General features: G+C 59.1%; 5 protein-coding genes across 5 annotated transcripts; 2 read left to right on the top strand and 3 right to left on the bottom strand.

Annotated features, from left to right (window-relative positions):
• Window positions 1-2,395: 2,395 nt before the first annotated feature.
• Window positions 2,396-6,904, bottom strand: BESB_063610 (uncharacterized protein; the record flags this gene model as incomplete). Its single annotated transcript, XM_029364775.1, has 2 exons — window positions 2,396-6,594; window positions 6,832-6,904. The coding sequence occupies 2 exons, from the start codon at window positions 6,902-6,904 to the stop codon at window positions 2,396-2,398; spliced, it is 4,272 nt and encodes a 1,423-aa protein (XP_029219483.1).
• A 1,773-nt stretch (window positions 6,905-8,677) lies between these two features.
• Window positions 8,678-9,560, top strand: BESB_063600 (dense granule protein DG32; the record flags this gene model as incomplete). Its single annotated transcript, XM_029364774.1, has 2 exons — window positions 8,678-8,947; window positions 9,135-9,560. The coding sequence occupies 2 exons, from the start codon at window positions 8,678-8,680 to the stop codon at window positions 9,558-9,560; spliced, it is 696 nt and encodes a 231-aa protein (XP_029219482.1).
• A 1,724-nt stretch (window positions 9,561-11,284) lies between these two features.
• BESB_063590 (uncharacterized protein) lies at window positions 11,285-15,882 on the top strand (the record flags this gene model as incomplete). The annotated part of the gene is made up of 8 exons (XM_029364773.1): window positions 11,285-12,609; window positions 12,977-13,302; window positions 13,636-13,705; window positions 13,848-13,958; window positions 14,290-14,406; window positions 14,685-15,002; window positions 15,216-15,292; window positions 15,665-15,882. The coding sequence occupies 8 exons, from the start codon at window positions 11,285-11,287 to the stop codon at window positions 15,880-15,882; spliced, it is 2,562 nt and encodes an 853-aa protein (XP_029219481.1).
• Window positions 15,883-17,317: 1,435 nt separating this feature from the next.
• Window positions 17,318-19,554, bottom strand: BESB_063580 (Branched-chain-amino-acid aminotransferase; the record flags this gene model as incomplete). Its single annotated transcript, XM_029364772.1, has 4 exons — window positions 17,318-17,562; window positions 17,812-18,150; window positions 18,405-18,477; window positions 18,613-19,554. The coding sequence occupies 4 exons, from the start codon at window positions 19,552-19,554 to the stop codon at window positions 17,318-17,320; spliced, it is 1,599 nt and encodes a 532-aa protein (XP_029219480.1).
• A 2,217-nt stretch (window positions 19,555-21,771) lies between these two features.
• On the bottom strand, window positions 21,772-22,227 carry BESB_063570 (uncharacterized protein; the record flags this gene model as incomplete). Its single annotated transcript, XM_029364771.1, has 1 exon — window positions 21,772-22,227. The coding sequence occupies one exon, from the start codon at window positions 22,225-22,227 to the stop codon at window positions 21,772-21,774; it is 456 nt and encodes a 151-aa protein (XP_029219479.1).
• Window positions 22,228-25,950: the final 3,723 nt, after the last annotated feature.

The following is a 25,950-nucleotide window of genomic DNA, read 5'->3' as shown; positions in this document are numbered from 1 at the left end:
TGACAACTGGCTTGTTCGCAAACGAGATGCACGCTCCCTCACTCAGAAAGAGGGGGAGACGAAACGAAGCCAGAGGACTGCCATGGTGTGGAACTGTCGCACACCCTCCAGAAGTTTGGGTGAGGCCTGCCTTGGCGTCCTCGAGCCCTTCGCACTTTTGTCTCCTCCGGCTTCGCCAGTGTGAGTTCGCTTCAGCACCCGCCGGTGTTCCCCCTCCGTCGCGCTGAAGTGCGAGATCAACCCCCTCAATGGGAAAAATGAACCATTCACGAAGATATCAATGACGCAGATGAAAGAGACCGTTCGCCAAGAGAACGCCGAGACCAGGAGGCAGACGTTCGCACCAGATGCATGCTCGTCTGAGCGGTGTTCGACTGGGCGTAAACCGGAATAAATACCGGGGGAAAAACGGAACTGGAAACTAGAGAAGAAAATCGAGATTAACAAACTGGCACACTGGAGCTTCTGCTCACCAGTAACACATGTAGGAAGACGCCCTCGGGAAACCGGACTGTCCGCATGGAGAGAGAGGGACGGGAGCGGGAGCGTGCCGTCTCGTGACGGCCTGATTTACGTTTGTTCTCGTCCCTGCCTCGAGGACGTTTCCTGAAACAGTTATGCCTCTTTCGTAGGAACCCTCTGATTTGTGCCGACTGGAAATACCCCTTCGTCGCGAGCGGTGTCGCAAGTGTGCTGTACCTGGGTGGTTCCGTAGAGCCGCGTGCCCTCTGGTCATCGCTGCCGAATCGAGAGAAAAAGACCAGCCAGGCAAACGACCTGTACCGCTGCCGCGCAGCGCTGTAGCAAGTAGCAGATTGCGGCACGGGGGCGGGGGGAACTATGGACAAAAACAAGCATCACACCTAAGTTTCCACTGCGCCGTTGCCGTAAAACATGCTTCCACTGACATACTTCTTCTGCGCCGCACGGAATAGCAATGCAACTTCAAAGCGCCTTGTGCGTCGCGTAGTCAGCTGGGCGTCGGCGGCAGATCCGCTTGACTACATACGGGAGCGGACACACCGCCTGCAGACCAAGCAGGAGATCGAGTGCGCGACGCCCTTCTTCCAGCTCTACTAACGCGGACGAAGTCGATCTTGGTGTTAGAGCGGTCACTGACGGCAAGTTTTCGTGTTTTGGGCTCTTCCATATCCTCCTTTTGCGATTCGCGCTCCAAGCCGCGTCGCACGCCGCCGCACGATGGCGACTGCAGCGTCTCGTCGGCTCGCCGGGAAGGGTCACCGCGCCGCTGCAGCTACAGAGCAGAATTCCTCGAGCAAGTCTCGGGTGCCGCGAGACGTCAAAACACCAATGCACGAAAAAGAAGTGCTTCGCCACTGGCGCCACGCCCCCTGTAACAGTTCTGTGGCTGGGGACGAAATCTTTTGCAGTGTGCGCCGCGGCCAGATACAAGCGGGCTCGCCCTAAAAGCGAAGTCCTAGAAACGGGCAACCTTGCTGCGAGAGGTGAGACGCTCTGCTGGGTGCCCGAAGGTGACACATCCGATCCTAGGCTTTTCAGTGCTGAGCTGAACACCAACTGGAGGTCCGCTTTGGAGGCCTGAACACGCCAGCTCGAGGGACAGGATTGGAGTGGCCGCGGGCGTTGAATGAACCGGCGCCTTCGCAGGAATCAAGGCACAATAGACTGCTAGCAAGGCAGCCAAGTAGACGAGACAAAGTAACGAACTGCGACCGTGTGGGTGTGGGGGAACTACGGCCCCAGGAAAACCACTGATTACGGTTACCTCCTAGCGGTCTCGTTCGACACCCTGCCGCCAGTCAACAACGCAAGCTGTCCTCCCAACGACTGATAGTCATTTTGTGACAGCACCGCCACAATCGTCTGTCTGCGCATCATCTACACGCTGGAGTGCAAACAGGCAGCGCGCAGTGGCTACTGCTTCCTCGACACTCTGCACCTGCGAGAGTCTTTTTTCAGACTGAGGCAACAAAAGACATGCGACTGCGGACCGTGTGGTGGCCTCCCTGCTGTGGCGTCGTCGTACACATCTCAGTCATCGCCGGCGTTGACTTCGGCAGCGTAACGCCCTTCTCCAACACGTACCACCGGGTCAGCGGCAGCGAGCAGATATGGCAGTCCTCAGTGAAGCAAGGTTCCCCCTGCACCGCTATCCTTATCGCTTCGAGTGCGCGGCGCTGCTATGAAACGTGTTTCCCGTAGGGCTGGGCTATCTCGCAAGGATGTCAAAGGACAGTTTAATCAGAACGAGTGTCAGACAGACACCCTTGAGACGAGCTCACGCGACAAGTCCGGTGCGTACAGCATTTCAACAGTAGTGGCATGAATTTTTGGAAGCCGTTCAGTGAGTCCGCCTCCCTCTTTCCCTCCCTGGCGACGTGGTAGACTCCAACGTTTCAGTGTTGTCGGACGTCTAGCTGGAGCCTGCCAGCACCATAAAACGATCGCGTTGTCCTTCCGCCGCGGCGCTGGCGGGCTCGGTGTCTTCTCTCGTACTGGTTTCCCCGTGAGGATGATTTTGGTTGCCAAAGGAATTCCGCCCCTGAGAAGTCCCCAGTCCTCGCAGGCGTGCAAAAACGCCTGGGATTCTGCCATCCACAGACACGCCTGCCCCTGGGGCCTGACCCTCGTCGTCTGCGCTACGTAATTCCCGAATACGCCAATGCGCAGCGGCTCCGCGTCGTCCTCTGGCTCTCACAGCGCGAGGCGGGCTGCGGAGATCCCACGTTGCGACGCCTGTTTCTGGCTGCAGACCCTGAAGGATCGCATCCAACTCCGCGCCTCGCGTGAGCGCGGCCCCTCCTCCTGAGGCCTCGACGCCTTTCGCTTGATCGTCGTCGCCTCCACCTGTCGTGTGCGCACTGTCGGTGCGGAGTTCTCCCCCCCCAGCGGACGACGCGTGTCCACGTTTGGAGGCAGAAACCGACAAGTCAAACAGCTCTGCGGCGGACTGCTCACAGCTTTCCTGATCTGCCTTCAGCATCGCAATGGCCTGTTCGGTAGCCCATTCCACTTCACCTTGGCAGGGCCCCAGCCACGCTTTCTGTCGCACCGGCATTTGCATGATTGCTGTATACAGACATCGACGTGCGCTGCGCGCGACAGCATCGGTGAGCATCTGCAACTCGTTGCATTTCCCGAGAATGCCTTCGCGAAGCGAGGATTCACTCTGTAACCACGCACATGCTCTCCTTCGCCCCCCGTTGCCCGAGACACGCTCCGAGCTCACACCGTCTTCCGCGGGAGACAGCAGAGGCCTAAGAGAGGACAGCAGACTCCGGACCGAAGCTGCGGAGCGGCTGACAGGTTGAGAAGTTTGCTTGATCAAAGCGAGGACGTCGCGACTGCTCGTGGGCCCTCGCAGAGGCTCCCTTACATTGAAAAGCTTGCCAAAAGGCGTGAAGTCCAAGTCTCTATCGCGAAGAACGAGCTCCTCATGGTGCTGCTGAAACTGGGGCAGCGAGATGAGGATCCGCTCTTGCTGCGCTTGGGAGAGGCGGCACTGCCTCTCAAGTTGCCGCCGGGCACCGTTGAGCCGTTGCTGGATGTGCCGCGCCAAACGCAGGGCGTGCAGCGCCAGCTGGTCTCCGGATGAGGCGCTGGCGCTCAACATGGGCGCACGCACTCCGCTTGCGCCTCCGCCATCGGTCGCCTCCCCCGCTCCGAGATTCGAGTCCCCCGCAGAAGGGCAAGTCTGCCTCTCACGGCGTCGCAGGGCCGCAGGCGTCGTCTTCAGCCAGGAATGCATGGCTGCGGCGGATAGCAGCTGGAAATAGAGGGCGGACATGTGCAGGGGGCACACGTGGAGCACGTGAGGAACCAACCAGCTGTGAATGGACTCAGCAGCGCCGCTGGCAGGGAATACCCCCTTCCCATCCGGACCCTGCTGCGGCGAAGAGAGCGAGTTGGCCCCCTGCAGACGGCCCCCGCCCGCGCCGCTGCTGCCGCCCCCGCCCGCTGAAACGCTGGAGGTCGAGTGCACAACCACGCGCCTGAGGGCTGAAGGAGGCAGCAGCGGCCCTGCCTCGAGCACAGCTTGCCGCAGCTGCATCTCGGCGAGACGCTGCGCGAGCCGGTACCGGCGGTGCAGCGAGGCGACGACGCTGCAGCGAATCCGCCCGTTCCATCCGTCGAGGCGAGGCGAAGAGTCACACGGGCTCCGGCAGCCACTTGCGCAGCGGGGCATCGACGGCATTTGCGGCGTCGCTCTCCCGGCGCCGCGCACCCGCACAGCTTGGCTGAAGGGCCTGCGCTCGGCTGACAGCAGCTTGCTCTCCAGGAGCATCGCCGAGAGGCGAGCACCCAAACCGGCGACGCAGAAAAGCTCCACGGCACGATCGACCGCAGAAATCGAGCCTTGTTCGCCTCCAGAGCGCGACGCAAAAAGGGAGGCGGAACCTTCCGTCTCTGAAGCAGACTCCTCGGCAGCGAGGGCAGCGCCTTTTCTGTGCAGGTGATGCCTCCCCTGTTGATGGAGCGCCGACCCGAGAACGCATAAGAGGCGCCGCAGCCACACCAAGCTGTCCCCCGCAGAGGCGTCGGCAAGCGGTCTCGACGGCGATGAGCGAGACGACGGCTCGCCGCGCGAGGGCGCCGAAGCCGCGCGCCGCCTCCCGCGCGTCTGCGTCGTGTCTGCGGGAGTGCCAGCGCGTGACGCAGCTGTCTTTCCCGTCCTCCGGCCTCCAGCGCAATGATCGGCAGCCGTCACTGTCTGCACGGCGCATCGGGCGAGCAAAGGCAGCGCCGTCACGAGCGCGGGCAGCGGGACGTCGGCGAGGGCGCCGCTGGACGGAAGCGCCAGGGGAGCGGCGCGGCCCGAAGAGGTGCCAGCTGCCCTCTCCGCCGCCGCAGCCGCCCCAACGCCACCTGCGCAACCTCGGAAGTCTCGCCACACGGCCGCCGCCAGCGCCGGCACCACCGCGGGAGGCGCCAAGCTGCATGCCGCGAGCAGCGCCTGCTGACGTTCCGCCGGCAGGCTGCGCGAAAGCGCGAACTCTGGGGCCTCGACCCACTCGATTCGTCCGCGCCTTTCAGTCGGGCGGGTGTTGTTTGCGAGACGCTTCAGGATCTCCTGCGCGATCGCTGCGGGCCTAGAGTCGCGCGGAGCTGCCCCAGACGGCCGACCCGCGGGGGTCTCAGGCCCCACGATCTCCTTCGCCGCGGCGTCTGCGAGCCGGTCGGCTGGGGCGCCCAACCCTGCCACGCGTGAAGAAGCTTGCAGGAGGGAGGCAAGATCTACGGCGGCGGGCATCCCTTCACCAGCTGTGCGCTCGCTGAGCGCTTCTGAGGCAGAGCCCGTGGATAGGATCTTCGATCCGAGCAGGGCGAGCATTTCCTCAGTGGCGGATCTCGGGGAGAAGGTCGCCGCATCCATCCCCTCCTGAAGCCCTTCGTCGGCTGCGCCCAGGCCCGGAGTCCTGCCGGTGATTCTCTCAAAAGCCCTGCGCTGAGCAGCGAGCTGTCCCTCCATCCGCTCTCCGCATGTGCGCGCATGCATCGCACCTGCCCCTACGACTGCTGCCGGGGATGCAGGCCGCAGGAAGGAGCGCGGAGACTCCCAGCACGCAGGCAGAGCCACGGCCGCGCGGCTGATGATTTCGTAGATCTCAACCGTACCTGGCAGACTCGCGAGACGCTCGCGCTCCTTCTCGACTGCTTCGCTGCCTGCCCTCGCAGCCTCGCCCTGGAGCTGCACAAACTTTGCTCGGAGCTGCAGCACCAAAATTCCCACTGTCGCCTCAAACTCCTCGAGGGCCTCGACAGGCACTTGGCCGCGCGCTTGATTCCGCCCCCGGACGTCGAGTTCCGCGGACTCCGCGCCCGTCTGCGCTCCTGCGCTGCGCACGGTGAAGCCATCTAGAAGGAGAAGAAGGTCTTCGGTTGAGTAATTGTGCACGTTCGCGGAGACCGCGGCGAGGAGTCTCTGGAGCGCATGCAGGTGGTGCGGGTGCTTCCCCACTCGCCAGTCGTCCAAGGAGGCGACGAAGCGTGCAAACGACGGTCGGTCCCCCCTCCGAGCGCCGTCTTTCTGCGGCGCCGCCTGCTGCTGTGGCTCGTCTGAGAGGCCTGACGCGCCTCCACTCGCCGGTTCCGCTGGACGGCTCGCCCTCGGGGCGACGCCGCCCGGTGCGCGGACGCCCCACGGAGCCGCGAATTTCGTGGAGGGCCGGACGACTGCAGCGGCGAGCAGCCGGTCGACGATTCGGAAGTCAGTGATGCCGACGCGCTTGCAGACCAGCGGCAGACTCAGGAGGTCCTCGCCGCGAAGCAGCAGAGGCTTCGTGGACAGGAGGTGGAGCACATGCAACACAGAGCGCCACGAGACATACGGCAGGTCGGCGAAGCGCGACAAGAGCTGGCCGCGACGCTGAAGGCTCCGCGACTGACGGCGGAACTCGCGCGGAGAGAGGCAAGGCGCGTTGGCTTGCCGACGACGGGGGGAGGCGGCCAGAGCAGAGGCAAGGGAGGAGAAGAGACGGCGGTCCGCGGCAACGGGGGGAGGGATGCAGAAGCCCGAGGAGGATACCTGCTGGCGGGGCTGCGAGGCCGCGACACACGCAGAGCCCCCCCGTCGGCAACGACTCCCCTCGACGGGGAGACAGCCATTCTCGGCTGCCAAGCAGACAGGCAGGTGGCGACAGAAACTTTTGCTCTGCAGACAGCAGAGCCTGAGATAGCGTGCGGTAAATCATCCACACCCTCGGTCGTGACCTCGTCTTGCGCTGCCGAGGCTCTGTAGGTCACACGTGGAGGCGGGCGCGCGGCCCCCCCCCCTCGCTTGCCCTGCAGCCACAGGCGGGTGCCTTGGCTCCCAAGCGCGTGGATTCCAACGGAGAGGGCGGATCTCACCGCTAAAGTCCTTCTGGCACTGCTGGGTCGCACCATGCGAGAGGAGAGTTGGGAGACACGGCTGCGCCAGCATTCACGGGGGACAGCGGCTGCTGCTCCACGCCCTGCTGCCGACATGGCCGTCTGACAGACAGCCGGGGCTGCGGAGCGGTCCCGGAAACAGACTGCTGAAACACCACGCATTTTTGGATTCCAACGGCGGAATAACGCGAGAAACGCAAGATACAACTGTCCCGTGGACGGCGGCACAAGTCCCGCCGCCAACGGCGAAGGACCGGGAAACGCTGACACGGCGGATCGCAACTCTGAAAACGGCCGTTCACAGACATTAGGAGCAGCGAGAAAGTCGATTGGCGCCGTCCTTCAAGTGTCTACGCGACTCGAACTCGGCTTTCAACCGTGGGACCTCGAAGGAGGCGACTAAACATGTGTGCATGCACCACCATGCAAGGCTGCAGCCTCACGCTCGATTCACCACGCCGTGAAGGACAGCGGCGCGCGGGGAGCCCGCCTGCCTTGTCGGGTGTCAATGTCGAATCCCACGCAGGGACTCCACTTCGGCGCCAAACAAGCAAAACACATCAGCGCACCGAGCGAACATCTCCGTGTCCCTGCTGTTGCCGAGAAGCTCGCCGACGCTTCATGTTCAAGGTGCCGCCGCCAGGCAACCACGCGCGCGCGAAATCACCCTCTCAGCCTCCGCTCGACGGGTCGCGCCCTGCCGTGGCCTCTGTGTCGTACGTGCAAGCGGGTAGAGTGAGACACGCGGACCCCGTGCGTGGGAAACTGCGGAAAGGGCTGAGTTGTGGTCCGACAAGGATTGCGAGGAGCCGCTAGTCTCCGACAACTGCGCTAAGCATCTTTACCGCCCCTTTCAGAAACTAGCCTAGGTGCCTGTGGAGACTAGACCTACGCGGCGGCTCTACGGCGGGTTCCCGTTTGAGGGGGCCGTTTTTTCAGGTTTGTGCCTGCGCTACCGCATTTTCATGATTTTTGGGAAGCATTGTCGGCTTTTCCCAACTCGTGGACAGACTGCGCCGGCACAGATAGAGCTGTGTTCTCCAGAAGTAGCGGCAAGCCTGCGGAGGGGCGCGCGCGCAACGGGCGCGCAGCGGGAAGTCTACTTTTGCTTTGAGCCGTGAAGGTTTCCAAGCGGCGCAGCGCGATTGCTCTGCATCGCTTCTCCCTGCAGGAGGAGGCATGCGGCAGTCGAGGTGCCAAAGAGACGCTATGGCAAACTGCAGCCTAGGTAGGGTGCGAGGCTGCGGCGGAGGGGCGGCGGGGAGGGGGAGGAGGGGTACACGGGGGGTGGCGGGCGGCCTCCTCCGGGGGGTGCAGCACGCGAGGGGAAGGCAGGAAGCGCGGTGCAGCAGCGCGTCCCTCAGTCGGCAGCGGGCGACGCAGGGGCGGCGGCAGCCAGTCAGAAGGCCCTCCCCGCCGCTTCCGGCTGCGGCAGGCGGCAGAGACACATCCCACGCTGCGGCGGAAACGGATGCTCAAGAGCCCACACAGGGCAGAGACAGACGCCGCCGAGGGAGTGTGGGTAGGTCTTCTTTTTCTCTCGCCAGGGTGTGGCTGCAGCTCCAATGCACTGCACAGATTTGTTTTTTCGCCGTCGTTTAGTTGTTTTCTTTCACTTCGCTGGAGTCCGCGCCTTTGGTCGGACTTCATTTTCTGCAAAGCTCTGCTGTGTTGTTCAACACAAACTTACTCGGCCCCACGCCACCGTGCACACAACTCTGACACCACCACCTTGTGCACCTCCTCGGCGCCTGCCTGTTGCCTGCTGCCAGCACTTGTGTCCCGGGCGGAACCCGTTCTTCTCTCGTTGCTCACAACGTTCACAATGGCGGATTTCTTCGGATCCAAGGGCGCGCTTGGCTGCCGCGTCTCCATGCTGCTCGTCGCCCTTCTGCTGGGCACCACCGTCTTCTCGGCAGGAGCAGGCGTCGGCGCCCCTGGGGAAGGCTCGGTCGTAAGCGAAATGCTGACCCATGCCAAAAAGGGGGCGGGAGAGAACCTCGGCGGTGTTCCTGTCGAACTGCTGTGGAAAGATATCTACCCCGTCGTTGTCCAGCAAGGCGTCGGTGGATTCTTCAGGATGCTCCTGCGTGAGGTAAGCCTCGAACCCCGTTGCCCGCGGTGGTGCTTAAAGAGAAGGGTGCTCCGCGTGCTGCAGAGCCGCAGACAGATGTGGGGAATTCGGTTGTGGGTCCGCTCGTTCGCGGTCGGCTATGGTGGAGGTGAACGCTCTTTGGAGTGGCTGGCGAATCGCTTCTTTGGTTTTTTGTTTTCCTGTACAGATCCAGAACCGTACGACCATGAAGGCTCCGATTGGCGTCGCTGACGTCATCATGCAGGAGTTGGAGCGTGCCCTCTTCGGCAATTCTGGCGCCAACCAGGCATCGTGGAAGAAAATCAAAGCCAAGTACGAGGCTCTCCTCCGCGAGTGGTGGGTTACCACCCCCGAGGAGCCGTTCTCCGCTCTCCAGAGTGGTGTGTGGAAGACCCTCTTGCAGCTGTACGCTGAGGAGCTCAAGGAGGCTTTCCGCGGCAGCCCCAGAGGCAAGTTGCTCACCGACCTCCTTTTCGATGAGAACTTGAAGCTGATCAGCCGCTGGACTGATGCCGAGCACATCAGAATCATGCGTCTCTCCAGAAGCGCCGCCCGCAGGTCTGCTCTCCGCAAGCTCTTCCGTGCTGAGGAGAGGCAACAGGTGCAGAATTAAACAGCCAACCACCCAGCCTCATGCTGTTGCAACAACGGTGCCTACTGCACCTGCGCACCCACATGTCACGTGTCGCGACGCGTCGTGGGTCGAGTCCCCGCATACGAACTAGGACGGTCTTTTCTAGTTACACATTCGGTTCTTCGGTTAGCTTTCAAGCGTCTTTGCGGGGAGTTCCTACCCGTCAATGTCGCCCGTCCCTGAATTGTTGGCACACGCTGCCTGTGCTTCTGGAATTCAGTTTTTTATGGGTGTTCGCGGTTTCCCTTTTGTACACTATTCTGTGGCATATTGAGAGGCGTGGTGATATATAGTCTCGACTGCTGTGACTTAAGGTGCGATGTCCTGCGTACCTCGCCAGCTGTAAAGCCCTTGTGCAGATTTGAGGCGCAGATTCTGTTGATTGGAGGCCGAGATGCGTAATGCCAACGTGCTTACGGCCGGGTAATTCCTCAAAGGCTGCACTTCATTTTTGCGGGGGGAGTGCCGATGTTGGGTCCGTTGATGACTCCTGTGAGGGAGATATGATGTGCGTGTGGAGGATCATGTTGCACGGCGTACGTCCGTTGGGACTACGTCGATGATCTGTCTGGTCACCTTGTTGAACCGTGTTTTCGGACGCTACGCTGTCATTATTACCGTGTGAACGTGCCGTTTCTCCGGTACTAGACTTCCATTGAGGAGACCACCTTATAGTCGACTGTCAATCACGCAAAGAAGACTGGCGGCGCGTCCACGAGTGGGACAGAAAAGTTCACAGCACCACTTTTCAGTTTGTCTAACACCGCCTGCTGTGTTCCCGTTCCAGGACTCAACTAGCTTTGTACTCTACTTTCCAGCAAGCACATAATGAGGCTTTTGTTTGAATTTAGCCCCCTTTTTTGTAGCATCGTAGTAAAGGCTCTATAACTGTAGCTCGCTAGGTCTGGCAAGTGCAGGTCTTTTGGATGACGCTTTGAGGCAGTCTAGTGAACTAACTAGTGCAGATACCAGCGTCATTCGAGCGCCGAATGCATGCGAAGGCGGTAACGAGTCTTAGGAAGCGACGCCGAGAATCGTTGCCTTACCCAAAATGGTTTCCACGCTTTCCGATGGCGCTGGTCCGTAGCTCTTCGGTGACGCACGATGCCTGGGGCTGCCGAGGAGGCCTGTGTCACAGCGTGGTGACTTTTCAGACCCGGTTCCTCGCTGAGGGATTGCGGCGTGTCGGTTGGCAAGATCTGCTTTCTCTTGGTAGCCGTGTTGGAGCTCGCCGTCGAAACTGTCGCCTTCCGGCGCAGAGAAAATCGCGCCGACGACAGCTGCCTAGCGTAGAGAGGACGGGGTAGCTCGGCAGCTCGCGCGCCCTCCAGCGGCAGCAGGTCAAGACGACAGACGGCGTGAACGCGCGCTGGTCCTGGCTGGCGGCTGTTCCCGCCTCAGGATCACACGTGGCATACGCGACTCTTTTGCTATGCCCTTGTGGTCGGGCCTTTTCTGTTTGTGTTGATTCATCTGTTTTCCGTTTTCTGCGCAGACGAACAGAGCGAAAAGCGTGGAACCCGTCGCTCAGCCGTCTGTCTTTGCGCGTCGCGCACCCGTCGGCTGGTCGTGTCTTGGGGGGTGCCGGCCTCGCTCCGTTGCTCTCGGCAGGCTGCGTTCCGTGTTCTTTCCATCTTTTCTGGCTCCCAGCCGTAGATTCCGTCTTACACCTTTTTGAGCCAGCTCGCTAAGTGTCGCTGAAAATGGCGATCGTTCTACCGTCGTCGTGCGCGGAAGGTCCGGTCGATCCGCTCGCGGGATCTTCCTCGCCGAAGCGCAGATCGCCCGCTTCGCTCTCACCTCGCCTGTCTTCTCAGCCAAACGCAGACGGCTTCACAGAGGATCAAGCTAGAGTGCCTCTGCCGGCAACGGGACGCGGCGCTCCTGAAGACGAGGATCTCCTACGCGGCATCGGGGAAACGGCGGCATCAGTGCTCAAGGATATGACATCGTGGGTATCGGGTCATTTTCACTCCAGCATGGTGCCCGCAGTCCGCTCGTCGTCAGCCATTCAGAAACTCGACGGTTTGCTCTTCCCGCCGGCGGAGACCCACGTCGGATCCACGGTGAAAGTCCCCTTGACGCGACCGACGCATCCCCCTGTCGACATGCCTTCCGCATCTGCGAGGACTTCGGCGTCTCGTCAGGGAGCTGCTCTCCTCTCCGCCCGCCAGCCTGCTGTCAACGGTACTTCCCACAACGGCAGTGAAACCCAGAGAAGCAGTCGAAGCCTCGTGGACGGCTTTTCGTCGTCGTTTGTCTCGCCCATGCCTGGCACAGACCAGCACGCGCGCCACCATCGCCACGGGGGTCTATCGCATCCCGCGTCTGCTTCAGCCCGATCCACTCAAATCAACTCCCTCTCCTTCGTAGACACGTCCGGCGTCAGCGGAGACTGGTCGTTCAAACCGGATGGTCTTTTCTCAAGTTTCTTGTCCCTCTTCGACGTGGAAGACGAGGAGGCGTATCCCCCCGCTCCGCGTGGCTTTCCAGGGCAGCCCCCGTCTTTCGGTTCCTTCCACGCCTCCGCACGACCGGCTGGTGGCGACGCTTTCTCTCATCGTCTTGCGGTGCCGGGGCGAGTCCCGTCTTCGACATCTTTGGTCAGAAACACCGGTGGGACGACCGCTCGGTTCAGAGGACCCGCGGCGCCGGCGCCGTATGGCTTCTTGCCCCTGAACGGCGTGCCGCCTCTGGCGGGCAGAGCGTCGCCGAGACCCGCTGCGCCGGCGGAGTTCTACAACGGCGGCTCGCGAGCTGGAGCCCACGCCTCTTTCCTAGGCGCGCCAGCCGATCGCGTTGACAGCTCTGACTCGGTCAGAGCTGGCGACGACCTCGAAAGTCCCTTGGTGTCTCCTCGGAGTCTAGAGGAGCCGGCTGACGGCACTGTCAAGCCGCAGACCTGGCTCGACTACTCGGCTGGACGCACAATGGCCTGCGTCACGCGATCCCACGTTGAGCTCTCGCTGCTGGTCCTCCACAACGTCGGCAAAGTCGTCTGCAGCACTGTCGTCTCCGGGCAGGCGAGGTCAGTCCCATCGGCTGTTCGCGGCATCGGCTGTCAATCGCAAGGAAGGAGGATGCAGAATACGAGGTCCTGCCAGACAACAGTCGTGACAAGCGAAGCGATCTGGCGCGGGTGGCGTGGTGTTCGGGGCGGCTTCGGATAGTGCTTTTCGGATACGCGCGTTCCACGGGTACTGTGCGAAGGGAGGGGGAGGGGGGGCATGTAGTTTGCAGGTGGTTTCAGCGACACGCGTGAACAAGAAGAACCCCTTGGGCGGTCGGTCTAAGGCGGTACAACCGAGCGTTACTGCGCCCGCGGAAATACGCAGCCCCTGCGTACATTTTCACTTCTTTCGCTGTTTCGTGTGTTCAATGCGCTACGGTCTCAGGCTCCGCTGCCCTGGCTTCAATATGTTGAACCTGCGCATCCCGCTGTACGACCTGCAGAATCAAGTCATCTCGGTAGCTTTTGCCGTGCGTATGAGCCACTCGCACGCCAAAGTCCTCCAGATGCTGGATCGGGGAGAGTACCCGCGAAGTTTCCGCGCACCTCACAGCAGCCACGCACTCGCCAGCGATAGTGCCCACGGCGGCCAGAAACTGCGATATCTGAAGCAACTCGACTGGCATCGCCGCACGGATGAGGACCGGAAAAGGGACACGCGCGTCGTTCACTTTCGGGTCGACATCCCAGTTTCTGCCGCAATTAGTGAAGGTATGTGTGCGCGATCAAAATAGCGCACATGTACGTACACAGAGGTGCAAGTAGTGGACAAGTCGATGATCCTGCAGACAAGGCAACCAGAGCCGCAGTATAAGCGAGCTATCGAATGCTGACTTCCGAGTGCGGAGTCATCTGTCGTCGATCTTCCCCCCTCGAGAAGCTACAGACTGGAGCCATGCATACCCTATGGCGGAAGTTCACAAGCATGAGTGCGAGTCCCCTTTGTTACTCATCACCTGAGCCCTATCAAGCAGCTCCTCCTTGTTCCTCGCCTCTCTTACGAAACCACTGTTTCGAAAGTATTTTGTCTGTGTTTTGTTGCAGGACCCGTTTGGGTTTGCTTGACTGAAGACCGCCCTGTTGTCGGCGTCACTACAGAGGAACTTTTTTCTAGGTGCGTGATAGAGGGCGAATCACAAAGGCAAGGTGCCAGCGGTCGCTATGGAGTGCAGTCTTTGCCTGGTATCCGTGCTGGAGATCCTCATTGAGTGCCTATATGTAGCATTGCCACACTTCTCTCTTCACGGCATCTGCAGGTTGAGCGACAAGGCAGAAAACAAGATTTTCCAGCCGCGCTTGCAATTTTCAATCCGGAAAAACTTAACCGGAATCATCTCTGTGCCCATCGAACCCCAGGGCACTCGCCAGTAAGCAGATCTGGGCCGTGTTCCTGTCCACTGCGACCCTATTGGTTCCCTTCCGAGGCAGCTGGCGGCGGCTACAAACTGTTGAGCTGAAGAGCCCGTTTTGCGTTGCTGAAAGAGCGAAGAAGACACATGGAAAAGTCCTTTTTAGAGCTACTTGATGCGCGCGCAACTGCGTGTGTGTGGAAGGCTAACTCTTTGGCGGCGATAAGCGATACTTTGTGCCCCCAGTCTAACAGTGCAGGAGAGTTCATTCACTCGTTGGAGGTCTGCTTAGAGGCTTCCCTGGATTGTTCCATGCTGTGGTTCTGTTGGTGCATTATGCATTGCGCAGGGAGCACGTCTACGTAGGCCAGTACGACGATCCGATCGACATTGCAGTCGCCAATGGTCTGGCTGGACAGAGTCAACTGCTTAGCCGCAAGCAAAATATTACACGCCTGTCGCACGGGTAAGGCACACGGTCGGCATGTTTCAAGAGCGTCAGTCGCCGCGGAGCGACCGAGCTTTTTCGTTGCGCGCGCTCGGGGGGGGGGGGGGGGGGGGGGCTGGATGTAGAGCGGAGGTCCCTCTGACCCTCTTGGGGAGCCAGTGACCCGCCTATGTCAGTCGGGTGCGGAATGTTGCTTTGGCGGTTTGTTTGGTCCGCTCCTCTTTCGTGGCTCTTCAGCGTGGTGAGGAGCTTGGCGACCCTCGTGACGAAGAGCGTTGTTTGTGGAAACTGCGCAGGAAATACGACATCGACGGATATCGATGCAGCATCTTTTTGCGGCCTCGCCGTTTCTTTGCTGGAGTGGGTCCCGACGCGACGAGCTTGGAGACGACGACGGATGACGAGGGAGAGGAGGCCGATGGAGCCAGTGGGGACAAGATACTCATTGTCGATGAAGGCGGCGCTCAGCAGCCCTTGCTTGATTACCTCAAAGGGTCCCTGGCCAACATTATTTGGGAAGAACAGAAATGCCTGTCTGCCATCGAACTGGTCGACTCCCATCTCCTCCCGTCGTTCGAAGATACATCGATTCCCTGGGAAGCCAAGGTTGATCGGTACGTCGCACATCATGCCCAGGTGAAACAAGGGCGGGAGGGGGAGGAAGGAGAGGGGTTTGGAAGCTTCGCTATCGTAGTGTCTGCGGGCAGAGCGCCAGATCTAGAGCTGCCCTCACGGCAACTTGCGAATGCGGCGAACGGTAGTAGATTAGACTTCGCGAACTGTATTTTTTGCACTAGGGCTTGTGCGGTGCGCGCTTTGTACTGCAGGCGGGTGGCAATGGCGCTCGCTTGTCATCGAGCGGCGATACGGGAACAAGTCGCTGCTGAACTTCTGCGTGTCCAAGGTAACTTACTGCATCGCTCGGCGGGGTGAATGAATGGTGATGCTCATTCAATAGAAACTACGACGACGTCATTTACCGCGCGCCCAGCTGTCGCTGAAACATCGGTGGTCGCGGGATGTCGCACCGTCATTCTACTAACCGCAATCAACGATGTTATTATTGGAGCTATCCTTGTATTCTTCACCCAAAGTATCTACAGTTCTTTAGTTACTTGCTTACAAGTTCTGTAATGTTAAGCGACTCTAAAGGTACGTTGTGCAAGATCTTTACAAAGCCGTTCACCACCTGTTCATGCGATGGAAGAGTTTTCGCGCAGAAACCCGTTTCCGGTCAGCTGCATCATTCGTGTCGTGGGTCATTTCTTTCCTGCAGGAAGAGAGCCCCCTTCGCTGCTTTACGAGAAGCATGCGAATCCAGTATCACTGAGGCTAGCTCCCCACACGCCCCCTGTTCGAGTTACCTACACGTGGGGCGACGAGTATTCGGACATCCAGCTAGTGGTCATGGAAGACAGGCTTGTGCCGCCGACGACCACAGACTGCTCTCGTGGAGTGACAACCACCCAGGAAGCAGGCTTCTCGATTAATTGAAGGACGTCCGCCGGAGCCGCGCAAGTGCCAAGCTCGAGTGCGGAGCATCCAAAAGTAAAGCAGGGAGAGGCAACGTGTCCCCTGAAGTGTTCCTCCGTTGATGGTAGTCACCTCGCAGTTGATTGCAACTCTACTAGTGTGGGCATATTGCACTGTTGATATGGTGGACGTGCGCATACGTCCGGTCTTCTTATGGCTATTCCCCACCAGAGCATACCGCGACAAAGCCCCTGTCTGTGCTTCACCACATAGTATCTGTCAGTCGTCGAATGCCGCTAAGATCGGTTCGCAGTTTGCGCAAAGGATGCCAACAACTACGGTCGACACTCAGAAGAGACGCTGAAATGAGGTCGATTCTCTGCTGAGGCCGCTTGTGTCGCTACCGCAGAGTAAACGTATGCGGGAAGTCGAGCACGAGGCCCATGGCATCCAGAGTGGGTCGTTCTAATCCCACTGGTGCACACATTGACTGTTGAACTGTCGCCATGCGCGGCTGCCGCCCTTCAGGGCCACTCACGTCGGCAGAACCAAAGATATTCACCAGTTCAATGGCGCGGAAAGCCGCTGTCCTCAGCTGAGGGGACGTAGGACACTGCGATACAGCCATCGCTTAAGCTACCTGAGGGAGATGGGCTCGTGGTGACAAAACCTCTTTCATGTCTCTTGAGGGCGTCATAGCCGTGCTGATGCAATATTTAGCCTGCAGCCCTGTGGATGAGGTGTAACTGGTCAGACCCCGCTAAACTATCTGTGAGGAGGTCGCTATTCGCCTCTGGCGCTTAGGACATCGGTCGAAGCTAATGAGATGTGCACCACCCATGCGTACTGCGTCGTTCGTTCTAGTTGGAGCGCTGACTTCGAAAAGATGTGAGCCGCTGGACCGTAAGTGTCGCGCATCACCGCAGTCGCACGTGGATTCAGCCCCCTGCTGGTCCTTCAGGAGACCAGAAGGCGGACTCCCAACGGTTCGGAGGCGACCCGGGTTAGACTGTCACGCCTCGGTCTCGTGACTGGCTACGGCGGTGTGACGTCGCGCTCGTCCACCATCTACTCGACAAGAGCGCCGAATATCCGTATGCCGTCATGTCAGTCAATATACCTTTGTTCTGACAGCGCTGTCCCGGGACAGGCAGTAGAAAAACTAGTTTATGACACAGTATTTTACCATCACCTGCTCCAAGACGGAAGCAACACAGTTACCCGTGCTTCCCCTCAGGGTAGAGGGCTTCCAAGCGAAAACGAGTGAACGGTATGAATCGAGATCCTCAACGAGCTTCTCTGACCCGTAATTCGCTTCAAACTGACAGAAGAGAGAAAGATCCTCTGCTAAACAGTACTCGAGGTGCCCAGGAACAATAATATAGATTCCCGCCTCGGCGGTCGCCTGAGGGGAGCACCAACGTGTGTGGCTCACTTTTCTCTGCCTCAATGACCATCAGCATTCGACCATGAAGTGGTGAGGCACCACTCCGTAATGGATGTCGGAGATGTCGTCATACACCTTCCTCGCCAACGACGTCTCGGCGTCCTTCGGGGCGCAGTCGAAGTCTTCCCCTTCAAAATGAATCAGACCGATGGGCTTGACGACGGCGCCTGTCCCTGTGCAGAATACTTCGTGGACGCGGCCCTCGCGGTACGCCTTGACGAAGTCAGCCTTCATTAAGATTTTTCGTTCTCTAACTGCGCTCAAGACACAGGAGGCGGGGGACGCCGTGAGAGCGGCAGCGGGCACGGATTCACGGCTCTGTGTGTTAAACGAAGTGCGCGCCGGCCAACTGCCGGAAACCGAGGGCTGGTGGCGCTGCGAGCTGTCATTAATTCCGAATCCGCTACGAGGTCGGTGGCCCTGCGCAGATCCTCTCCGAGCCAGTCGCTAACCACAAGAGCCTAACGCTGAAGGAGAACACGCTTCCGCACCGCCTCGCTCACCTACGATGCCCGGGTAGTCCTTCGCAAGAGTTAAAACCGTGTCTCGGACGACGCCAGGCAGGATAAGCGAACGCTCCAAGGCAGGAGTCGCCAACTCGTTCTCGCCCTGTTCATTCGTCCAGAACAGGAAAAGGCTCATCGCGCCTCCTTCGCACCACAGGTAGTCGTCGCCCTCGGGAACCGTCCATAAAAGCTGTTGAAAGCCTTGCTGCATGCGCTGCTTGCATGGCTGAATCGTCGGCGCGTAGTTCGCAGCGACCTTGTGGCTGCCGGAGCCTCCAGGCCAGGATCGCGCGTGGTCCTTCTCGACGAAAAGATTCGCAGGCGCGCTAGTGTTTGCTGCACATGACCGAACGCGCAGGACTCACACACACAGCTTCATTCTGGGTGCAGTGCCTCCGCCGCTTGCGGGTCGGAGGTGGGCTTCCTGATCTTCCTAGACTGGCTGCCTCACGCGCAGCGCTCTCTAGCCTTCCTCGACAACACGTTGGAGAAAACACACTCTTCCGGAGAACAGGGGGGACGTGAGGTCTGGGGTAGAGTGCGCGAGACTCGCTCTGTTTGTCGCGCGCGTGCGACCGCTGAAGACTCACAGAAGTATCCTCCAGTCGGGCAGGCCATGATAACCATTTTCGCCATGCGAGGTGGATACACGCCGAGGGCGGGCTGAACAGAAAACAACACAAACACAAGTCTGGTGCCACCGAGATTCGGGATCTGAGGTCAACGGCTCCCTTCCTCTTCGTCCTGTGTGGTGCCGCCCAACTGAGAGGGGCGGGGGGGAGCTAGCGACCAGCTTACGTATGTTGAGAAGACGACGGGGCGGATGTAGAGAGAGACGCCGCGTTCGCTGAAGATGAATCGGCTATCCATTTTGGCGAGGACCTTGCAGAGCGTCACGAAGGAGTCGACGTCGAATTGAGGCAAGGTGACGCGTTCGCAGGATCGGTTCAGCCGCTCCCCGTGGTCGTGCGGTCTGAAAAGCAGAACTCGTTCGTCTTGGGTTTTGTACGCCTTGAGGCCCTCGAAGGCCGAAATGGCGTAGTGGAGCGAACTGACGCCTGGATGCAGGGAGACTGGCCCCAGCGGCTTCATGACGGGAGGATACCATCCGTGCTGGTCGTCCCAGTCGACTTCGATCATGTGGTCTGTGAAGAACTGGCCAAAGCCAAGATGCTCCCTCGCGGGCAGCGGATGCAGAAAACCAATTTTCTTGTTGACCAGCAGCTTCCCTGCGTCGAGATCAGCCAGCGCGACTGGGGGTGTAGGCGCCCCTTCAGCTGCCGCCCCTTCAGCTGCCTTCGCTCCGGCTGCGACCGCGGCGGGGGAAGCAAACATTCGGCGCTGGTCTCGGAAAAGCGGAACCGAGAGGTCTCTCAGCGCGCAGGGGGTTTCGGGCAGCGTGCCCAACCTCCTCCCTCCACCGTTCAACAGCCATCCCCTCGGACGCTCGCCTGACGCGACGGGCGAACCAGCCGCCGCCTGACAAGAGAAAACCGTCTGCGCATTTCCCGCGCTTCTCTGGCAGGGCCGACGCTTGCCAGTCGACACACAAAGCTCGCCAAGCGCAGCCCGCGACGCGAGGGGTGCACTTTTTTCTCCACCGGGGAAAGCTACATTGAACCGACACGGGGCACGCGACAGGGAGTGAGCCCGTCGTCGGAGAAACGCGGCCTGTGGAGGACTTCGTACCGGAGAAAAGGATGCAGAGCTCCAGCGGAAAACGCGACTCTGCAGGCGCATTGCTATGCCCCCGAAACAGAAATAGTGTTGACTACGGAGGAGTGACAGGGAGTGCCACAACACCTGACGCATCACCAGGATGCGACCCTGAAGCTGCACTGCAAACCTCTGACTTGTTGCGCGAGGGAAGCCAAGAAACGACGTTACTGACTGAAGAAGCCTACTGCCGCAACGGCAAATAGTCGATGATCGGGTGGTTACGTCGATCAAAAACTCAGTAAAAGCAGGCAAGCTGTCCCTAAAAACGCACTACGAACACGTCTACCGCATCGCGCGACAGGATTTGCGGGGACAGGCGCTTCGAGTCTGGCTGCAGCCGTCAACAGCTCCCAAGCTTCGAAGGGTTTTCGGTGTGCTGTATATCGCGGAGACACGACCTCTAATGCCCGCCACACTCGGAGCCTCCCCTACGCTCTTTTCACGAAAACGCCCATGCATTTCAGCCCCGCTAGCTGCGACCCACGCGCGCTCTTCCTAGGATGAAGAGCAGCTGAGACAGCGACGGGCACAATACCTAAACGTCCTCTGCAGTTCGTTACTGACCAGCATTTGACGCAGCATTCACCTTTGCAATTTCGTTCGGTGAAGGAGTTAACGTCACTTTCAGGTCGGGAGTGTGTTAGCAACGGCGCTCGACGCGAAAAGCAGGGGCCTGCCGGTCGCAGCGGCGCTCCCGAGACTGGGCAATGCGCGTGCCGAGGCTCAACTCAGAGGGAGGGTACCCCCGGGCGCGCCCGGGCGCAGAACGTACCCCCCAAGCGATCCTTTTCTTCAGGCTGGAAGGTCGCCAGTCACTGTAGTATTTTTGTGCAGCGCGCTGCGACATCAGTGCTACGCAGGCGCGTACCGTATGCAAAAACTCTGCGGCAGTACTGTCGCATTATGGGTGCACGTTGCCACTGCGTCGCGAGTGCGGAAGACGGGTTGGGCATTCCCCTCTGAAGCTTTCGGCCGGTGAGGCGGGCGCAAAGAATCGCCTATCTGTCTCCCGTTCCGCGATGACTCGACCGGCGCTAGCCTGCTTCTGGACACGTTCTCCTTTCCGTCCGGTATATTTACGGGGGGATCTAAGGAACATCAGTCCTTCTCCTCGTCACTCGAGATCCGACCGGCCTGTAACGCATCAAAGGACCGGGCTGTTGTCGCGAACTGCAAACGAACAAATACGTCGAAACCCTCGCCCAAGAGAAACCTAGAAAGATGTCTAGTCGCACAGCCTCTAGACTATGTTCCTCTGTAATTATATTGCGCTCGGGGTCACGCTCAGCCAGTCAGAGCACAGCGCGCGGAACACGCGTTAAGACAACGTGGAAATCGTGCGCACACACACTGTACACCGAAGGTCGGTTCATTTGCATCAGAAAGCCTCTTATGCTAGGGCTTGCATCAACAGGGACTCTCCGCCACATGCAAGTGTTCTGCATCTAAAACTGACGACTACGCGGCTAGGTTTTCCGTGTTTACGGGGCACTCCTCCCGGGCAATCCCCCTTGAGCAGGAACTCTGACGCGGAAGATAGAGTACGTCGCCCAGCCCTTCGTCACACGGGTTGACAAGTTTTGGTGTGCACCTTCCAGTCCGGGGGGAGAGACGTTCAATTGGTTCGATTCACAGAGTAGTAAGTGGGCACGCAGCCCTTTGGGTGTACCACTACAATTTCACCGCAGGCCGCAGCCGGTGGCGGATGCTCCCTTCCGTGCAGATGCCAAACCTCAGCTCACGTCGCACGCCGGGTCACAGGGTCGCTCAGCCTCGCGAGACTGTTCTTTCACTCAGCATCCTACTCTCGACGTTCGTTAGAAAGCCCATGGGGGTGTGTGGTGTACGCTCTGCGTTTCCGTATCTTCCGAGGGTTCTCTCTACGAGCTACAGCGCGTCGGTTGGCTGTTTCGTGCTTGAGGGTTTGTGGCTCAAAACCATAACTTCGTCATCTCTATGGTATGCGATAGAACCATAACACACTGATCTTTAAACAGTTCAACCCCCTCGTTTTCTGGCATGTCACCAGGTTGCTTGCCGTTCTTCATGCGGCAGCTCGAAATCATGGCTCACACTGCTGCCCGCGAAGGCGCATGGAAAAAAGCGGAAGTTTTTTGTGATTCAGCTGTCAGAGTCGTTGGCGAGAATGAGTACGAGAGTGCACGCACAGAAATAGCGATGCATCCGTTTCACATGCGTCTGCGCTGGCAAATTCGCCAGCCAAGAACGCCCAACCCTTTACTCTGCTTCCAACAGTTTCGCACGCGTGAGCTTGGACAGCGTTGACCACTCCCTTCGTACATAGTCCTCGCCGTAGAGTTCTTTAAGTTTCTCTTTATACAGAACTAAAGCTCTCTGAATTTCCAGAGGCCGCAAGGGCGCTGGAAGTTTCGCGATTCGCTGGCGCTCGGTTTCGAGCCACAGCGCGGTGCGTCGCTTCTGCTTGTCAAACAGAGAGACGCCAAAGTCCTGCATAGGGCCGCTGCTCGGGAACATGGAGCGCTTGCCCTTAAATACAGAATCCACTTTGTGACGCCTCGAACTCTGCAAACACTGCAGGCCGCCCGCGCCGACAGCCAGCTGCCGCTCGGAGCCCACGACGCCCGCGGTCGGGGCGGCCGGCGACTGGAGAAAACCTGAGGCGTCGCTCGTGCTCAGTCGTGAGCAACGCGGCGAGTGCCGCGCCTCCGGCATCGCTGCACAACGAACAACGCAAGGCATCAAAGCGCGAGCGCCGATTCCGCACCAGCACTCCCCGCCGGCGAAACAGTTGCGTTCCTGCCGCGTGGCGACCGCGGGGCCGCTCGCGTACGGGTGAGAAAGAACAGTACGCACACGCCACCAGCCAACACTGAATCGACCATCCCCCCCCCGTCCCTGCATGCCGCGCTCCTCGCCAGCGTTCGGAGCGCTCTGACCCAAGACTGTGGCTGGCGCCCACGAGCACAGGTACCCCCCCTGCAAAAGCAGACGCTGAGGGCACGCCGGAGCGTACTCGATACGACGGCGCGCACGCGAGGCGGGGTCCGCGCTGGCGTCCTGACAAACTCGTGCTCAGCTAGGTAGCGTCTGGACGTGGCCGACTCACCTGCCCTGCAGGGTGCTCGGGCGCTAGAGAACGGGGCATTGTTCGTCAGCGGCTGCGGTGTTGTGAGAAGCGGCAGACTCCGCGAGCCAGAAAAGAGCACGCCGGAGTAAGACTTCGTGAAAAACGCGGCCCGAAGCTCCGCGCAAAGCGGACAGCGCAGCGCGCCTGCAGCCATGGCTGGCTTGTACTACAGACAGCGACGGCGGACCTTGTCAGTGAGCCGTTGTCCCGCTGGAGGGCACGAATGGAATCGGGCGCTTGAAAAGGCGAAGAAGCAAGCTCGTCAAAAGTGAGACATCAGGCTTGAAGAGGCTTATGCGCAATGTGAAGTCCGTACGGTGTTCACACAGTACTGGCAACTACCAGCAGCGACAGACACAAAGCAACGACGGCACTGCCATTGCCGGGGCCTCCACGGCCCCTGACAAGTGGAAAGGGTGCAACAAACCGTCCGAATCCTGCCTCAGTCCCCTTGCGATATCGAATAATATAAGTCAAATCCACGAGAAATGGAGAGAAAGTGCGTGACGCTTCACACCACCCGTAGACACCCCTGCTGGCGGACCATTGCGCCACTGGGGGTCTTCGCTTGTGCTTCACGGGTCCCCCAACTCTCTCCGTTGCCTTCGAGATGTTCCCTCAACGAAACGGCTTGGAAGTTATTTCGGGAAAATCGAAAAAGCAGGCACACGAACAAGCACCGAGTCAAACGACTCGTAATTACGGGTTTCGCTGCTCACCGACGGAGCACCGAGCGTCACTTCTGGTAGATCAGATCACGCGCATGCAAACTGTGCACGCGGTGAGAAAAGCAGCGTAAGCTACAGCCTATCTGGGCCGGCCGATGCGGCTCGAGCATCAAACATATTCCCCTTCATAAAGACTGGAGAAGAAAGGAAATAATGGAATCCTCTGACCACTCGACGAGACTGTGTCTGCTACAGTCAGCGCACCTCTCGCTCGCCCGCCGTAGAGCACACTGTTCTTACCCGAGCAGTTTTGTTTCTTAACGTCAGCTCCTCAGGAAGCCTTGCACATGGATTTTCTCCTGATGAGTTCACTCGACTGTGTTGGCAAATAGCCCTCACCTGAGATGCCACCGCCGCTTGCGCTGAGGCGCATTCCGGAAATGAATCACATGAGAGGACCGTTTTCCGTGCGACTCGTTTGTCACATTTTTCCGTACTGGCTCTAGGATCTGTCAACAGAGAGTAGCTGCCTAAGCAAAGGTGACTGTAAGGGTTGCCATCCTGGATTGGCTGAAGCCCGTACCGCTTGTATTTCTTCCGTGGTTCCACGAAAAAACGCGCAACAAAACTGACGCTCCGCGGCAGCCATCGCAGGCTGCTGCATGTAATTGCATTGGTGGGTCGGGCTGGCGTTGCTGCGGACGGTCATGACACACAGCTTGTGATTTCTCGTTTGCTTTTCGCGACGATGTTGCTTCTCTTGGGCAATGGCTAGTGGCTGGAGCAAACAACGCAAACAGATTTGTTCGCCTGTTCCTTGCAGCCAGTCGGCGGTTAGGACAGGTCGCCCGTGGAATTTATTTCTTCACGAGCGCCATTTCACTGTTGCTCTTCTGAGATGGCTGCTGAGAGGGGACGACAACAGATACAGAAGAGCTATTGCACATCACCCTAGGAGCAGGTCAGGCTGGTCGTCTGACGTTGGCAAGAGTGTTGTTTTTTGCAGTTAAAGGCTACGGTAGAGATTCGATCTGACCAGTGCTCGCTTCGATCGCGCGAAGTGACCCAGTGACACCAGAGCTGGGTAGCGAGTTATCTGATCGCTGTCTGTCTATGGTATTCACTGAAGCCTACTCTATGTTGGTGCTAGTGACAGCACCGGCTACTGCGCGTGCATTGCGTCATGGCTGGCCACAGAGGACTCCGTCTGGGAGACAACACAATTCGAGTCTCTCGTAATGGCCAAACCACTCATCCAATAACAGAAAAACGATGTACCCTATAAGCAGCTTCGTGGAGTTTCATGAACGAGTCTCCTCGTTTCGCATTCGCCGACGAGCGGTAATGTGGTTCGCCGCCGTCAAAGATAGGGAGTTCTGGAATGAATGTGCGTACGAGGTGTAACACAGCAGTTTCGAGCGAGGTGAGCCACTCGTGGTTTCGGGCAGCAAAGACACGTGCCCTCTCAACGTGCAAAACGCGCATGCATCGAACATAATATTTTTCCACGGTGGCGGACGACTCTTCGGAAAGGAATCCGTGCCTGATTGGCACCACTGTGATTCTCCCGATAGAAGGCGAGGAGGACCAGGCGTGAGTTTGTGCATATCTGGACTTCAGTGTTATGGCGGTCAAGGACCGGCGACACTAAGGCTTGCTTGTTCACGGTTTCTGCAAAAAATGAAGGCGCATGACCACCGCAAACGCCTTCGAATCCAGCTGCTGCAGCGCCCGTTATACGCTTGTACAGGTGTAGGGCTGAGTGCAACGCGGCGTTTTGTGACAAAAGTGGCATACTAATCCACGCAACTCAACTCCCACGTCTGTGAGGGCCTTCCGCAGACCCCCGTGCGTGGATGGGCAGATACGGAGAGAAACAGAAGCTGAAAAGGCATACTTGAAGATGCCAAGGGCAAGACACGGACGAACAGCGAAGAAGAATACATGCATCTGAGCATGGAGGAACGGGTAGGAATTAACATGAACGGGTGACAGTGCTCGGGGACCACACTGCGTGTCTGTGCCGTGTAGGCGTGCGGCGCCCTCCTTGGCGTTTTCGCCCTGTATTGGCTTCGTCCCCCGCTTGGAAAGGCCGTAGAACTTGTCCGCGTCACGCGTTGTCTTTAATCGCGAGCGACAACGCACGCCGTGAGCTGCGTGCGAAAAGCCATTCTGCTAGGCTCGGCAGCGCGGTGCATTTGTCGCTGCGCCGGTCGAGCGAAGAAGCACCCGCACACCGTCGTTGCTTTTCATGTTTGCTCCAACGCATACGCATCGCAGTGCTGCAACTCCAACTCGACTGCATGTACCGCGACAGCACTCCGTGTTTACCGCCTGCAACGTGAAAGATTTGCGGTTCTGTCTCCTGAAGTCGGCACAAATGCATGCAAACCAGCAAGCCTTGCACACTGGCCACCCCGTGTCTTGCATGCGCATCATTGCGATGGTTTATTGCTGCAGTAGTCCGTTTCAGCTAGGAACGAGGCCACACCGTGTGGTAACGGTGAAATAAAAAACAGACGTTCTTTTATATACACGCTACTTGGGCTCCAAAGTTGGTGACTTGGCAAGACTGCCATGAAGTAAGCCCTTCGCCGGCAAGTCCAAGCTACCCTCCCCTGTACAGCGTCCTCTTGTGCT

Source organism: Besnoitia besnoiti, chromosome V (assembly GCF_002563875.1).
Source record: "Besnoitia besnoiti strain Bb-Ger1 chromosome V, whole genome shotgun sequence".
Classification (NCBI taxonomy): domain Eukaryota; phylum Apicomplexa; class Conoidasida; order Eucoccidiorida; family Sarcocystidae; genus Besnoitia; species Besnoitia besnoiti.
Note: the sequence above shows the minus strand (reverse complement) of the source record. Positions and strands in the feature narration are given on the sequence as shown.